Source organism: Phoenix dactylifera, chromosome 3, assembly GCF_009389715.1.
Source record: "Phoenix dactylifera cultivar Barhee BC4 chromosome 3, palm_55x_up_171113_PBpolish2nd_filt_p, whole genome shotgun sequence".
In the NCBI taxonomy this organism is placed as follows: Eukaryota; Viridiplantae; Streptophyta; class Magnoliopsida; order Arecales; family Arecaceae; genus Phoenix; species Phoenix dactylifera.
In genome coordinates, this window is record NC_052394.1 from 16,830,162 (window position 1) to 16,846,995 (window position 16,834).

At 38.0% G+C, this 16,834-nt stretch overlaps 1 protein-coding gene across 6 annotated transcripts; it reads left to right on the forward strand.

The window, feature by feature from the left end:
• The first annotated feature begins 220 nt into the window (after window positions 1–220).
• On the forward strand, window positions 221–14,896 carry LOC103722969. Of its 6 annotated transcripts, none has more exons than XR_003382827.2 (4): window positions 221–681; window positions 8,985–11,418; window positions 13,256–13,337; window positions 14,546–14,896. XR_003382827.2 is itself a non-coding variant. In XM_026799914.2 (3 exons), exons 1-2 carry the CDS (start codon window positions 675–677, stop codon window positions 11,087–11,089), a joined length of 2,112 nt encoding a protein of 703 aa, XP_026655715.2. In that variant the 5' UTR covers window positions 221–674; the 3' UTR covers window positions 11,090–11,093; window positions 14,546–14,896. The 6 variants fall into 6 exon arrangements, 3 of the variants coding, with proteins under 3 accessions (XP_026655715.2, XP_008811956.2, XP_008811955.2); XR_606560.4 differs by lacking the exon at window positions 13,256–13,337 and having other exon boundaries at window positions 8,985–11,093; window positions 11,178–11,418; XR_003382828.2 differs by lacking the exon at window positions 13,256–13,337.
• The last annotated feature ends 1,938 nt before the right edge of the window (window positions 14,897–16,834 follow it).

The following is a 16,834-nucleotide window of genomic DNA, read 5'->3' on the forward strand; positions in this document are numbered from 1 at the left end:
AGTAACGCAAAAGAGCTTATCTAGAAATATATAAATTTTTTTTAAAAAAATAATTTTATCCCTAAGAATGCATGCCCTAATAGGCTTTGGGAGGAGTTTAGTTTTTGTCCCATATGGCAGATAGAGATTGGCATAATACAAGGCTGGGCAAAGTGCCATGTTAACATTGGCCATTCATTAAGCGCCATGGCAGAAGCTGAAGAAGAAGTGAGAAAGAGGCGAGGGAGAGCCAGAGCTACGGCAGGATAGTGGATACAACTGGAACGCGGTAGTCGGCAGGCGTCTCTGTGTATATACCCGTTGGGACGCGAGAAGGAGAAAAAAAAGAGAGCATAAATCTCGAATAGCGCGAGAAATTATTAAATGGGAACAATCTCGGGGCAGGTACGTAAACGTAATCTATCTCTCTCTGGCTCTCGCTCTATTAAATAAGCCGTCACGGGGGAGCGAGAAACAAGGGCAAAAGGCGAAACAAGGGGGAGAGAGAGAGAGAGAGTGGGGGAGTGCGCTCCAAAAGGAAAACGAGTCCACAGTAGAAGACGAAAGGGAGAAGAGCCGTTTACCGATTACAACGACTAAGAATTTCCCCCGAAGAATATTTGCGGGCAAGGGGGGACGGATGTTCTTCCTCGAACCACGATCTCCACCTCCAAAGCACCACGAACCCTAGCCCGATGGAAGGTAAGTTCTCCTCCTCTCAAATCCTCTCTCTCTCTGTGTCTCTGTCTTTCTTTGTTTTGTGTTTTTGGTTCAGTGAGAAGGTTTTGGTTACTGATGGAAAAATTGGAGCTTTGGTCTTCTTTGGTGCTTTTCTGATGATTTTTGGGGTTTTTTAATGTTAAAAATGGTTTTGCTTTTTTTTTTTTTGGGATCTGCTGTTCTTTCCTGGGTTTTGTCATTTTTGGGGAGAATTCGAAGCCAAGGTGTGAATTTATTGACTTATGCAGTAGGAATCAGAGGTTGGGTGGGGAAAGGTGGTGTTTTGGGATGTGGGATAGGGTTCTGGTGACGTTTTGGGATGTGGGATGGGGTTCTGGTGACGTCCATTTGATGGGATTGGGAGCTAGGATTTTAGATTTTAAGGTGTTTTCTTGGTGGAAAATGTGATTGGATTCGTAAAGATTCTTTCGAGATTTCCGAGGATTTCGTAGTGGGAAATTCGGTGTGTTGGGGAATTTAGTGGAGATGTTTTGCTCGCGGAATTCTGCTGGCTGAATTGATCTATGGGGACGTGCCGTGGAAATGTTTTTTCTTCTGATCACGTGTATAATCAGTAAACCGTGGCTGTCATGTTATAATCAATGGCCTCCAGCTGAACCTGTCACAAGTATGAGGTGTCCCTTACCATTGACAGTTTCTGGTTCTAGATCAAGCAGCTGTGTTGGAAGACAACTGTGATTTTTATTGTGGGGGAACAGCATCAGAGGCTAGTGAATGAGTACTTCTTTTATTTCTTTTTTCTTTTCTTTTCTTTTATTTTTTTGGGATAAGTTGGTTGGTCTGTTGTATTGTTGTCAACCAACTGAATAATTGGCCTGAAGTCTAAATGATGCTGCAGACAAAAGTTTTTCTTGGTAGATACCTTACATAAAAACACTTATCAATGAACCAGAAGGAGAGTAATGCTGATTCTTAGAAGTGGCGTCTTAATATCAGCTAAGTGTTAAGTGCTTGTATGAACAAATTTTGATTATCTGCTCCTACATTATAATGACTCAGAACCTCACCCAAAAAGACTGACTAGAAGGTATTATTCTGGGTTCCTTGGCATTGTATATGTACCCAAGATCTCCCTAGTGCACAACTAATATGGGACCAAATATATGCCCACGGAGTCTTACATATTTCACCTTGTTTAAGCTTTGGTGTCCTCGCTAGGCTATGAATCCAAATCGAATTACAAAACTAATCAGGTTCATTTATCAATACCACGATTAGCCCAGGATCTGTCCTAAATGGACTTGTCCTGTAGTGTCTTCTAGTCCACATTAGTCATAAAGTGGGCATATATAAATTCATGCTTGCACAGGGTTTACATAAGGATACTAGGGCTTAAATGGAGAGAGTGTATGAGGACCCGTGCTAATGTGTGTTTAGACCTGTCAAATATTCCTTGGTTGAAGTAGAGCTCTAGGCTTTCCATATTTGTTTTCGACTCTAGGCTAGGAGCTTCGAGGCCTTATTGGCCACACCAGACTTATTAGCCACACCATGAAGTCAAATTAGAAAAGTAAAATATTGTTATGGTGGTTGACCTAGGCGAGACAATTTGCATGATAATTTTAGGTCTCAAGGGCCCACCTTGCAAGGAAAATGGACAATGATGGTAATAATATCAAATTGCCTCTTTTGTTTAATTGATCTTGATCGCCTGTCATGTTTCTTGTTACTCCACCAAGATAACTTGATTTTCTCAGCTCTTCTGCTTGCTTGACCACCACATGTCATTTCCAGATTTGAGTGATCAAGTGGGAGAAGAATTGTTTGAACTTTTATCTTTCTTGATGCTAGTTGTTACAAATCTTCTTCTTAGAAAAGATGTTACAAATCTAGGCATCCTTTGGCACGTTATTCATGACTCTATTCATGCTGAAACAGCAATTTAGGTTTTTTTTGGATTGCTGATTCACACTTATTGGGGAAAAAAAATAAGATGTGGGTCATGATTGAGTGGTGTGTTGTGGTGGTGCTAGGTCTGAAATCTATGATGTGTATTCTAGTAGGTTTTTTTGGATTGTCCTAAGATTGTATCATATGTGTACATTCAATATTTTTGCAATTCATTCTATTGTGTGGATTTCTAAGCAATTGAAGGATGGGTTTCGTCTAATAGGGTCACTAAAGTGTAGAGAAAGGAATCATATGGTGATAAATTAAGGTGTAGGAGGATCATTCTAGATCTAGGCCAATGAAATTACCATAAACCCTGAATTCCTGGCGTGCTTATGCTACTTGATAACTTTGTTACAAGTATTGCAGTTGCTAAGGAGGCCGTAAAGTCCCAAATATTGTTTACTAAGATGAGGAAACCTAAGATCTTAGTAGCTAGAATCTTCCATTCAAGGTAAATCCCACTTTGGAATTTTTTAAGAATCTTGAACTCACCACCTGCTTCGCTAAGTACTTTCTTACTAAAAGTATTTCTAAAATATCCGCTTTCTTGCACCTGCACCCGCACCCGCACTTGCACTTCCTCCCAATTCTAGCAACCAAGCCAAGATACAAGGTTTCCAAAACTAGTACTGGAACCTATAGCGATCAAGTGCTGAGTTTGTATGATACCTATTATATTGACACACTTATGCATGCTGATGCTGATTAGGTATCGGCGAGAGTGAATGAGCAAGAAAGAGAGAAGGTGGAGAGAGGGGCAAGAAGGACCTACCAGATAGGGGGGCTGTGGATTGGAAGATGAAGGTCACTGATCGGGTGCCGGAGGTTGTCGATTGGGGTTGGAATTTGTCGATTGGGTCTAGAGTCCTCGGTGAGTCCCCATGGCATCACTAAGGAAGATGAGGGGATTAGGAGGGTGAGGTGGAGGGATTGGAGGGGGGGAAGAGGGGTGAGAGAGAGGAGAAAGAGAGAGATCGATCGAACATGGGGTGGGGTTAGCGTTTTATAAAACGGTATGGTTCGGCCAGGGCGAACTGGGTCAGAATTGTCTGGAATTATACAAAACTAGTTGGTTCAGCCTAGTATGGACTGGTTCTAGTTGATTCTAACCTTGTTTCCTTTGGGTGGCGAATCGTCTGGCTTCCTAATCGGTTTGGTTTGGTTTGATGCACCTTGAACCAATCGGTTTGGGACGGTTCAGAGGACCTTGCTAAGATTTATATTTGGTCATTGTCTCATATCAACTGATTAACCCATTATTTCCATTATATTAGATCTATATGTGTTTTTTTCCTCTGTACTGACTGTTGTACTAAGCAATGCGAAATGTTGGGGATATTTGGATATCTTCTTAGGGTAATCGATCAAGGAAGTATTAGATGTTCCACTTGAACCTTCACGAAAGAATTGGTTATTGGGGAAGAAACAGGTTTCATTTTGTTGAGGTTGAGAACAACCTAACCCAACATTGTTCGTTTTCATTCCATTAACTAAATAAATGCAGCTCAGGTCATGTCTAATCTTAGGTTGAGTTTGTATTAATGAAAATTATAGGCCAACCCCTCACAGTGAAACATGTTTGTTTTGTTGTACACGAGCAATGCTAACTTATATTTTAATATTTTATGAGAGCTGTACCCATTCATTTGAAGAGATGAATCTAGTTTCTTATCCACATGAGGCAAATTTGCAGGACCAATTCATGTTGAAAGTGGTCCATATCCTTTGTTGGTCTACCGAACCCACTTACACAATTCATGCTTAGAGCCCTTAAAATTTAGCTTTTCCAAGTAATCCTGATATAATAACTATCAAACATTTACATAGAGATTTATCTCCTTAATAAATCAGATATCAGATTTAGAAGAGTTATAATCGAAAGATGTCAAAAAAAGATTGTAGAATTATGGCTGAATGTTGCTTTTGATGCTTATAAAGTTTTAAAATCTTCATAGTCGCTCCTCCAACCATCTAGACATGCTCCGACTTATTTCTTTTCATCTTGGATGGTACTATTTTGTAATTAATATTATTGTTGAATTTTGCTTGTCATCAAGGATTAAGGTTTTGTGCACCACCTACTGTACCGACAAGGTACCAACACTCGACACCCCTGGCATTGATACCATGTCAAATCACTTAGTGCTGAGCCATAAGGTGTGCAAACACCTTCCCCCCACCCCACTTCTTGTTTTCACACCCTAAGGATATTAGGAGGGGATTTCTTAAGATTGGAGCCCAATGGACTGCAGGAAAATGAAAGTGTCTTCTTGAAAAAATTTCAATAAAAATGTGTCTTTCAGTAGTGCTTGATTTCAAATTTCATCCATATCTCTTCTATACTTTTCAATGCACGGACAGCCATGTAAATTGATTTTATGTGGATGACTGCTTTAGGATAATATTTTAATACATCAAATATGGCCCACCTAACTAGAAATAGGTTTAAAACAGAAAAAAAATTAGAAAAAAAATAAAATCCTCATTTTAAGCCAAAAGTGGCCATGCCACATCATGTGATGTAACGCCCCATATTAGCATGGGTACTGGCACTGGCTTTTAAAACCTTGCTTCTCATTGTCAGGTTTTCCAACATCAATTGTTCTGCTTTTTTGTCATGATATTAGAAAAACAGAGTTTGTTTTTTGCATTATGAGCCATCATCATCCTTGTAAAAATATGAAAAACTGATGTACATATTACACTTCATATGAACTCTCTTAAACATAATATTTCTTGCTAGAGAAATTGATCATGAACCTGTGCTTAATCTCTTGTTGCCATTTGGGTTTCTGGACTCAACCTGATATATATCAGGGTATGGGACTGTTTTTGCTGGACTTGATCCCACCTGGACTGGATGGTTTATAACGTATATGATGCATGGTCATATTCTGTACATCTTATTAGTGAATTTTTTGAGGACGTGAAGGGAATTGTAATTACCAGATATTGCTACTAGCTTGGGACTTGGACCCAGCTCTGATAATACATGATCCAAACTTGTTGAATGTTGGGTAGGTGAGGGTCTTAACATACGACCTGATTTTTAGCCCTGATGTATTTTTTGATATATACACTGCCCAGACCTGGACCTGAACTGATCTTTGGATGTGTGGGTCCTGATTTTTGGATGCGTAAGTTTGGCAAAATCTAAACCCAAATCCCCACTTACAGTTCTGGGTCCAGGATGGAAGTAACTGAACCTGACATGCCCTAATATCACCCCTCATTGCACAACACCACAATTAATGCGAAGATACAATTTTTTTCTTCCCACATTGCGACAATTGAACAGAATCTAACTTCTGATCACTCTTAGTTTTTAACCTACATGGCCTTCCTTTTAGTAAGTTGATTTCGCATAGGTTTGTCATTATCTTAGTCTACAAAATGCAATTGTTTTTGAAAAAAAGATTTACTTGTGGATATTAAGTAGGGGAGAATGAAGCTACCTTATTGGAAGATTTGAACTTTTGATCTTTAAGCTTCTTTTTCTACTGTATTCCTTAAGGCTTGCATTAGTCAACAAATAGGCATGTGACTGAGAAATTGGAGCACAAACAAAACAAAATATAAATACATAATGGTAGAAGCTAAGTGATCTCAAGTTTTAACCCTACTATATTACTCTAGGCCAATTTTGTCAATGGCACTCCAGGCGCTCAGTTGAGGCAAGGAAACCACTAAGGGTCTCAATAATCCTTGGGTCAGGTAGGTTAGGTTTGCTAAGGTGATGCGTAGGCGAGAACCTGGGATAAAGTGAGAGGCATTCAGGAGAGCGCCTCTCCAATGTCCAGTACTATTTTTCCAATCCCTTTTTATCCATTCTTTTAGAGCTCTTTGGCTTTATTTTGATGTTGATTTTTCTATATGGAGCCCTTAAATAGATGTCTACTATAGGATATTCAGCACTGTACATTTTTATGTTACGCATTGTTTAGAATCATGAAATATGTTCTAGAAAGTGGTGTTTTGTTGGCGTATTTGAACTTTGAAGTTATTTTCAGACATCTAGTGGTTTATTTTTGCCGACTTTTGTTTAAAAACACATTAAAAAGGTAGTATTTTGATTTGATGATTTAAAATATGTGAATCATGATATCTAATGTTTAAGATGATCATGACTTAGAATGCCAAAACATGAATAATTAATCTTATGATGTTTGTAGTCTTTGTAGATATAAATGGTATTTAGTTTTAATATATTGAACTTTTACTATATAAATGGAAAATATTGAACTTTTACTATATAAATGGAAAATATTGAACTTTTAATATATTAATACCTTCCTATCCTCAAGTGAGCACCTTTTTGGTGCCTAGCACCATGGGTCTTATGGGGTCTTGTTGCCTTAGGGGGCAGCTTTTGCTTTTGACAACCTTGCTCTAGACTGTAAAACCTTAATTGCCTTGGTCTTAAACGAGGATTTCAGAATGGCGATAGGATTAATAGAATATTTTTGCTGGACTCTTTGTTTTGATACAAATTTTTTGATTTTTATGTGGTTGGCGTTTCAAGATTTTGGTCAAGAGAAGGTAAATTTATAGACCATTTGGATTTTGGATGGATGGCGGTTTGCTGTCGAGAAAAATGTTCTGGGACAAAGTTAGGACAGGAAATAAACAATAAAGGAAATGGAACCTGGTAAATTTATCGACCATTTGGGCCAAGAGAGAGTAGCACATTTATACACCATTAGGGTTTTGGAACTAATGGAGGTTTGCTGTCAAGAAATATGTTTTGGAACAAAATTAGGGAAGGATATAAAAGATAAAGGAAATAGAACCAGGTAAAGGCTATGTATATGTGCCGTATCTTAAGGTTTTAGGTTTCTCAGGTTAAAGTCTATGTATATGAGCCTTATCTTAAGGTTCTAATGAGAAAAGAGAGATTCGGTGTTGAGAATACTGATTTTGTTGAATTTTTGAAAGTTAAAAGATAAGATATATATATATATATATATATATATATATATATATATATATATATATATATGAAGGAATATATGGCTAGGGTTTCTAGAGGATGGGGATTAGTTTCATTCTGTGGCTGGCTGATGAACTGTAGCCAATAAATGACTCATATACACCCTTTGATCTTAATTTTGGTATATGGTTAATTTTAATTTGCTGCAACATTTCCTCCAATTGCTTGGAACATTGACATGAGACTTACTGTAGGTAGATTAATATGATCATGGAGCACCTTTTTCATAGTAGTAGTTATTCAAGACTTTGTAGTCTCTCAATGCAATTGGTTGATACGTTCAAAGATTATTTTGTTGTGCCAAATGTTCATATGGACCTTCATTTTCATCTGGCATTCGAGGAATTATTGGACAAGGGTCTATAAGTCTGATCCCATTTAGTTGGATGAATGCTGACAATTGTGCTTTTACTTTATGGTTCTCAATGTAATCAGGATTAACACTTCTTTTTAATGTGCTGCCTCACTGAAATTTGATCCTTGTAATCCTAGGGCAGCAATGAGTGAATGTAGCCGAGCTCTCACTGTGAGTATCAATTATAAGAACTGTCTCCAGGATCATCTTTATATCAAGAAACAATATGTAGGCATCTGTAATTCAGTTTGACCTTATGATCACACTATAATCACAAGTTATTGTAGCATGTTATATTGCCATATCTTAATGGCAACATGTGTATGCTTTTCAATGCATATGTTCTCTCATCTACAGATTGATGGGAGAAAAAATTATTTTCAGAAGCATCTTTCCATCAATCAAGGAAAAATACAATGGCTGAAGAAAATATGATGGATGCTCAATCTAGATAAAGGAGCATTACAAGGATTTGATCATAAACCATATATTCACTTGGTACCGCATCATGGCTCAAGGACTCAAATAAGCAGGAGAGGGGAAGGGTGTGGAAGAGGGAGAGGAAGCGATGGAGGCTTCAGAGTCTCACTGATCAATGGAACAGGTTACAAAGGATAACAAAAACAGTTTTGGATGGGCAAATGACATGAGAGTGATTTGTTTAGTGTGTGCCAGATTTAAGTGGATCCCGTGGTCACATGTTTGTAATGATAGCTGTTACGGATACTTTTTAAGTTGTTTCTTTTTGTCAATATCTAGTTTGAACCTGCAACAAATACTTTGAGATTTTTGGACTTGGAATAATATTTCAAGCTCTCTTTTGCAGAGTTGTTGTTATTTCCTGTTTATACCACTTTAATCATCTGGGAAGTTTATAAGTTCTCACCACGTGGGAGAGATCACCGCTTCCCTAAATTTGGAATTTCAATTTCATAATCAGTCTTGTTCAATTCAAATTGTTGATGCACCACTGGTGCATTACATTCAAGAGCTTAAATATTTTTTCAATGCTTCATCTTTTGCCAGGTGGGTCCCCAGACTGTGCTTCAGTTGGCTCTGGGCCAAAACGGTCCAGTGTATCATCACATGGTCGGCCCCGGGGTTCATCGTCTTCCAGCTGTAAGAATTTTCTTCGGAAGTTTGTGGATAGTGAGATTTTGACGGCAAACCTTGAAGATTGGTTTTCAGGAATATCCAAAGAATCCGGATTCAGGAAGCCTGCCTTTGATGTTCCTTTTGAACTAACAGAACTTCAGAATTTTGATTATTCTCTAGAAGGTGTTTCTTTTCACCAGTTTATACGAATGCCGAACAGTTTCTATGCATCAACATCTGATGCTGTTGAAGCAACAGCACATCTTGCCATTGAAGATTTTCTACATGCTAGTGTTAAAGGCTTGTGGGAGACCTTTTGGGGTCATGATGAACCTGTACCTTTTTCAGTTGCCTGTATACACAGTACAAGTCCCAAATTCTATCCCGCGGAGAAGGCCATTGCTAGTGGAAAGCTTGGAGGTCTTTGTGCAACAGCCATATTGCTCAAGAATAGTTGGCATTCTCATGGGAAATGGGATCACATTGTTGAATTAGCCCTGTTAAGGCCTGATATTGTGAGCCTTCCATTGCAGGGTGACCAGCAGCCTTCCCATGCCGTTCTCGGGGAAGCGCTGTTTTTTGCTCTCCGTGTTCTATTGTCACGAAGCCTAAGCAGATCATCAACTGTTCTTCGCAATTCAAATTGTGTTTTCGTGCTTCTTGTTGATTCACAGTATGGTGGGGTGGTAAAAGTTGAAGGCGATGTGAGTAAGTTGGACTTCGATGTTAATAGTGTATATGAATGTGCAGCTGAATGGATAAAAGAACATGCCAGAATTAGTGTTTCTCCCATTGACCGTATTTGGAACAAGCTTGGGAATGCCAATTGGGGAGATATTGGAACTCTACAGGTTCTTCTTGCAACTTTCCACTGTATCATTCAGTTTTGTGGAATGCCAAAGTATTCACTTGAAGATTTAGCTACAGAACATAGTTCCCGTTTACAGAGTCGAAGAACAGAAAGGCATTTGGTAGATACACGTACAAATGGAAATGGTTTGTTCCGTTTCCAGCAATGCAGTCATTCCTCTGAAATTGTTGAGGTCCAAGAAGAATCTGTAAAATTTGAATCTGAAGGAACTCTGAAGCTAGAAAAAGGATCAGTTTTGTGGATGGAAGACACAAACTGGCAGAAGGGTTTCCAGATTAATGAAGTGTTAGCTGATGGCGAACTTCCAGTTTATATTGTGACTCCTGTGGAAGAACCAGGAAAGGCACTTCTATTATATGTTGGTTCTAGTCCTACTCATTTGGAACCTGCATGGGAGGATATGAATTTGTGGTACCAGGTTCAGAGGCAATCTAAAGTATTGACTTCGATGAAACAGAGGGGATTGTCCAGCAAATACCTTCCTCAAATGGTTGCATCTGGACGCATAATTCATCCCGGGGAATGTAACAAACCAAGCTCTGGTGGAAACTGCGGTCATCCATGGTGCGGTACCCCCATCCTGGTCACCTCTCCTGTGGGTGAGACAGTTGCCAATTTGATAAGAAATGGTTTATTTGGTTCTGAGGAAGCTCTCAGGTGCTGCCATGACTGCTTATCTGCCCTTGCAACTGCATCCTCGGCTGGAATCAGGCATGCTGACATCCGTCCAGAGAATGTGATCCGTGTGAGCAATGGCATCAGGCATCCCTTTTTTGTACTGATTGGGTGGGGTCATGCGGTTCTCGAAGAAAGGGATCGCCCATCAATGAATCTTTTCTTCTCTTCTACGTATGCTCTCCAGGAAGGAAAACTATGTGCAGCATCAGATGCTGAGAGTCTAATCTATCTGCTATACTTTTCATGTGGTGGTGTCTTCCCAGAGTTGGATTCAGTTGAAGGGGCACTTCAGTGGAGGGAAGTGTCATGGTCAAGAAGGGTTATACAGCAGAAGCTTGGGGACGTGTCAGCAGTGCTGAAAGCCTTTGCTGATTATGTGGACAGCCTTTGTGGGACTCCATATCCAATGGATTACGAGATATGGTTAAGAAGGTTGAGAAGAACGATTAATGAAGATCATGGGAAGGAAATTGATGTGTCAAATTAGACTGGTAAGCGCATCGAGTGGAAAGTTGTTCCCTTTTAACTATGCATGACATTATCATTGTCTGAATCTTTGGATTGTTCATTTGAAGGCTTTCGAAATGTCTGAGCTTTAGTGGTCAATCTATGATTGTTCAGAAGTTTGAAAGGGATCCAAATATATGGTGACCATGGGTCATCAATTCAAGAACTGGCTTTCAGGATTCCGGAGGTTCCGTTAATCGAGTCTCTAAGGATTATCCCACGTATCTGCTGTTAATCCGCATTTTATGGAATTTTTTCAGTTCCAAGTGTCTTGAAGATTTTCCAGCTTACTGGTTAGAAAGCTGCGGGGTAAGGTTCTCAAGCTAATGCCATGCATGAACTACTTTATGGAGGCCAGTGGCTACTGTTTTCTGAGATTTTGGATGATTCATTCCTTTTTAGTTCAGGCATTCTCATATTATCTTCATGAACCATTTTGAATTGTTTGCATCAGCACCGAAGGCAAGCCCAGGTTCCATCTTGAGTTGACATCTATCCTGCTTTGAATGGCCTTTGGTTTAGACAAGATTTTTGTGATTACATTTAATTTCACTATTTATTTGTCTTGGGAAAGAGTAGTTGGAGTGATTTGTGGATGAGGTATAATTTTTTTTGGGATACTTGATCATTCAATGGGTGTGTCATTCGGTACTAACCGCACCCCATTTCTGTAAATGGTCATCTTGTCTAAAGTTTCCACTCTGTGGCTAGCTTTGTTTGGATCACAGCAGGAGTAATCACTTAGAGTAAGTTTTCATGTAGTATAGGGATAATAGCACCTATTTAGCAGCTATATGAATGATGAGCTCTATTCCATTTTTATTGTTGCTACGCTTTTTTCTTTTTTCTTCACTATAGTGGGGATGAGTTGTTCTGATAGGGACTTTTTCAGACAAATTGGGAATGGGAATTACTTGAAATCTGTTCATTGCTGTTTTGTATTGAGGCCCAGCTTTCGTACCACTTTGAGCACACCCACTTTAGCATTCACATCTGCATGGCTGGAATCTGTGTATATCTTTTGTGTTTGGCCACGTCTTATTGCCCACTATAACAGTTCATACAAGGCTCAACCTGATTTGATACAACAAAATTATCCATGATTTCTTGAAGAGTCTAATCGTTGCTAGTTATAATGCGTGTATATGTAAGTGGCTGCTAAAGGTTTCAGATGTAGGATAAGTTGTGCAGAAGATGGATCTCTTATTGATCAAATGATCAAATTATACGTATCATAAATACCCACATAATCTCTCACCTTTTCAATTAATTGAAGTTTTTTTTTTTTTTGAGATACCTCACAATCATGTTCCAAACTGGAATAGCTTGAACAGAATTGTTTCCTTTTGGAAAAACCATTGCCTTAGTGAAGGATAAGCTGTCGTTCATCAATATATCTCCTATCTTGGTAAAATCAGCTCGAAACCAAGAAGTCTGCAGTTATGGTGTCATGTATTCATCTCTTCCCCAGGGGAATGTTTCCACAAGTACTAAATTATGGATCATAAAGAAGGGTGAGATATGTCTATAGGCAACCCTGGAGACAGAGACCAAGTTTGCTATCTATGATCTAATGAATCAAAAGTTCAGAGGCCAAATTAAGTTATGGAGGCCTCCATAAAAATTTGATGACATATGGTTCAAGATGGGACCTCACCCCATATGTAGTAGATTGCTCGAAGCCTACTTTTGGTTTTGTTCACATATTTGTCTAATTTTTGTAGCATTTCCTTGCTAACTTCCGATTCTCCTATGCGAGTCAGATATTCTACATATCTTGATAAATATGGGCAGTGAATTATTGGTTCATGAAGACAACTGGATTTTCACCTTAGGGATTATTTTTTCCAGTTCGGTTGTGATTTTTTTTCTCTTTCTATTTCTGGTTATGCCTTCTTCATATCTGCTACTCTACTTGTTTCTTTAAGTTTTCCTTCACTCTTACTCTATCATAGGTTTGCATTTGGAAAGTTATTTGTAATCCAAAACATCTGAGGATGTAGTTGAAACACATTTGTGTGGTATGTATGAATAATTTCAAAAATAGAAACAGGCGTTGGACCAATGCATGCCAAGTGCCAGCTATTTTGCATGTTTTATTCTCAATATTTGCATCGACATTTTCTCTAACATTTCTAAGTTGCAGGAAAAGAGTCCTTTGTAATTTTATTCTTATGCACCTTCAAGTAGGACTGCCATGGGAAGTTAAGATGGATGATGTTTCCAAGGTTGGGCGCAATATGTCGATGTTGCTTATTTAAGAAATTCCTGATAATATCGGTGTTGTATTAGATTCAATGTTTTTTATTCAACAAATCCATCATTGCAACACTTTATCGCATGTCAAAATATTGTTTCAGCCATGGACATAATTTGTGCAAGTTTTTCCATGGGTTCACTGTTTGTTAGAATTGTTTGTATTGTCTATTCAGCCTGCTGCTCATTTTCTATGAAATAAAGGCACTAAAGTTTGGGCAATTTAACTTCAAATCTTTGATTTGGTGATCGCTTAATGTTAGACTTAATGACCTAAATATATAGCCACTTGTTTTAGTGGTAATATAACTTTTAGTTCCTAACAGGCAAGTAAGAATTACTTGCAAGAACATGTTGTAATTTATCGTTACCGATGTATGTCTTCTGCATACCTTGCTATATTTCAGCACAATTATTATTATATGATTATTATGTGTTGATGACATCCAATAAAACCATTTGAACTTTGCACGCGCGCGCATTCCTTTTGTAATGACTGTAACTCTGTTGTGGAAGATTTCCATTTAAACAATCTATTTTGTATGTCTCTGATACTACTGTCTTTTGTACTAGATTTTAAACCATTCCAACCATGAAGGATGTATGAGGAGAACTCAAAAAAAAATTTAGAGGCTTATCACTATTATTTGAACTAGAGGATGTAGGAATACCATGCAAGCCTGTAAATAGGCCAAGCTTGCTCCAAACAAATCTAGAATTTTGAGGAGAGCTTTGGCTAACTAGTGTGAAATGCAGAACCAATCACCTACAACTGTTGGATCAGTTGGTTGCCACCTTCCTCTTCAAGTGAAAGGTCTCGGGCTCCAACATAACTGGTGGCAAATAAACATCTTATTCTCCAAAAAAAAGAGAGAAAAATTGGGAGTATGGTCTTTTTCTTTTGAGCTGTAATGAAATTCAAGTCCAGAGAGCCAAAGGTTGGCACTAATCCAGCATTAGAGCAAGGCCTAGCTGCATCTATGGCAATTAGGATCACTGCTTGGCCCCCAATCTCCTACTCCTGCAGATTGTTCTTGCTGGTCCATAGTTTGATCTTGAGAGTTCAATTAGGCAAAGATTAATCAAGTAGTAATTGTTTACTAAAAGCATCTACTTGTTCATTAACTGTCATGTTTTAACAAATGCATATCAGTAACAAAGTTTTTTACATCCTTTTCAGCTAATTTTCAAGTCAGTGACTTGGACATAATGCCATTCAGATTAACATTGATGGGTTCTGTAAGCTCCTATGACCATGTCTAATAGGCTTGGTTTGAGGCCTGATGATTCATGCATAAAAGACCAAGGATGCGGTTTATCTGTTGTACCGGCAGAAGTGAAAAAATGCAGCAAGTGCCACAGATATGGACTTTTCATCTCATTTCAATTGAATAGTACAAGAATTACAACACCATTCTTATCAACAAAGTAACCACTAGTGTTGAATCAGATGATCTCAGTTATGACATTCAAAATGCTATCATGCTGTAAGAGTTTTTAATAGGAACTTATCAGTGGAGGGTTAGTATCATTGAACAGTTGTCAGTTAAAAGTCTTCCCATTAGTTATCAAGCATGAAGTTTCAAGTGTTATACGTAGACCAGGATGGTTGCCAGTACATGATTTAATTTTTTTGCATGGTGTATCCTAAACAACCGACATCAAACTATTAACGCAAACCTTACAGTCCATAGTTCACTAAGATCAAGCTATCAACATGAATATTGACTATAGTTTCTCTTTATGTATCGTGCGTAACCGGCAGCGATGTAATGCTCTTGATTCACCATCAACACAAACCTTACAGTCCATGGTTTACTAACATCAAGCTATCAACATGAATATTGACTGAAGTTTCTCTTTACGTATCGTGCATAACCCGCAGCGATGCAACGCTCTTGATTCTAAACTGTCAAACAAATGTTCTTGTTTTTGTTTATCGTTTAATAATTCAGCTTTCTTGGGCTCTTGAAGAGTACCTTAATCTCACTGTAAACCATATCCAGGACTCTCACCTACACCATAGAGTAATTGTAACCTAATCATTCCCACGTAACAAGCAAGCCTTATCCCATTTTTCTAGCATTGGCATTTCCAGAACTGTAGTTCATGGATTCCTTCTATATTGACTATATTCCAGAATTTCTATTTCTTATACATCACCAATTTTTCTGATGCATTTCATTATTTATAACTTTTCTTATGGCTTTCATTATTAATTTTTCCAACCCTGCTCAAATATTCATTACACATTCATTCTACCATGCACTGCTCATGAAAGTCTATGATCCATGTTTGCAGGGCTCTCCAGAAATGCACTATACTCTCTTTCCATCTTTTTTCTCTACATGCATAGGATGTGCCAAAAACTAAGCATTGCCAATTCTAAAGTCAGAAAGCCAAGAAAAAAGATGATAGATAAATATGAAAGTTGAAAGCTAGTGGAATGAGAAAATTTTTGAGACATGTAACGTAGGAGGATTGTTATTTACCACTGGAGTAGTATTAATATTTTGTTACTCACGTGTGAAACAATTCTACATGCATTAGCACAAAATCCTCCACATAAGATGGCTAGAAGCTAGCTAATAGCTCCCATCTTATCATTGGGAGAATGGTGATCATTTCCATTTCATTAGGAAGATGAAATGATAAGATAAAAAAAAGAAAAACAATGAAGGACCAAACCCCATTAAAAAAATCTATAAATAAAAATAGTTTCAATTTAAGAAATATTTTATTGTTATTTTTCTCCAAAAAATTGCTCTTCCACCTCTTTTGCAATAGAAGTAATTTCTATCTAAATAAATTCAATTTTGAAAAATAAAATAAGATAGTTACCTTGAAAATGGAAAAAAAAAATGAGATTTCAATCACTCTTTTTAAGAGTGACACAATGTCAAAAAAAGAGGAAAAAACATGAGAGAGATTCCGTCATTAACTTTATAATTTAAATAAAAAATAATTAATAATTTTATATTTATTTACTTTCTCAAGTGTTTTGTAAGCATTCAATTGCCAGTGAAAAAAGGATGGGGGGAAGAAGAGAACGGAAGGCCACAAAACACAGGAACAGAGGGCTCGTTTGGTTCGCGGGAAAAGAAGGGGGGAAAGTGTGGTCAACGGGAAAGTAATGAGATGCCTCTTGTTTGGTTGGAGTTTTCAAAGGAGAGAGAAGGGAAAGTTGTATTCCCATGGGAATGTGATTCCCACATTTCATGGGAAAGTTTTTTCCATGAGAAACATGGAAAAGTACTTTCCCATGAGGCGGGAATCACTCCATTTTTACTTTTTTCCAAAAAGTCCCTTCAGAATTAAAGAAGCATTAAGAGGCATTAAAAACCTAATTTTTATTAAGGGCATAATAGGAATTATATATAACTTTCCTAGGAAAGTGGATGGCCAACTAAACATAAGCATCTTGGAAATTTGTCACTTTCCCATCGTCAACCAAACATGCCAAAAGTAT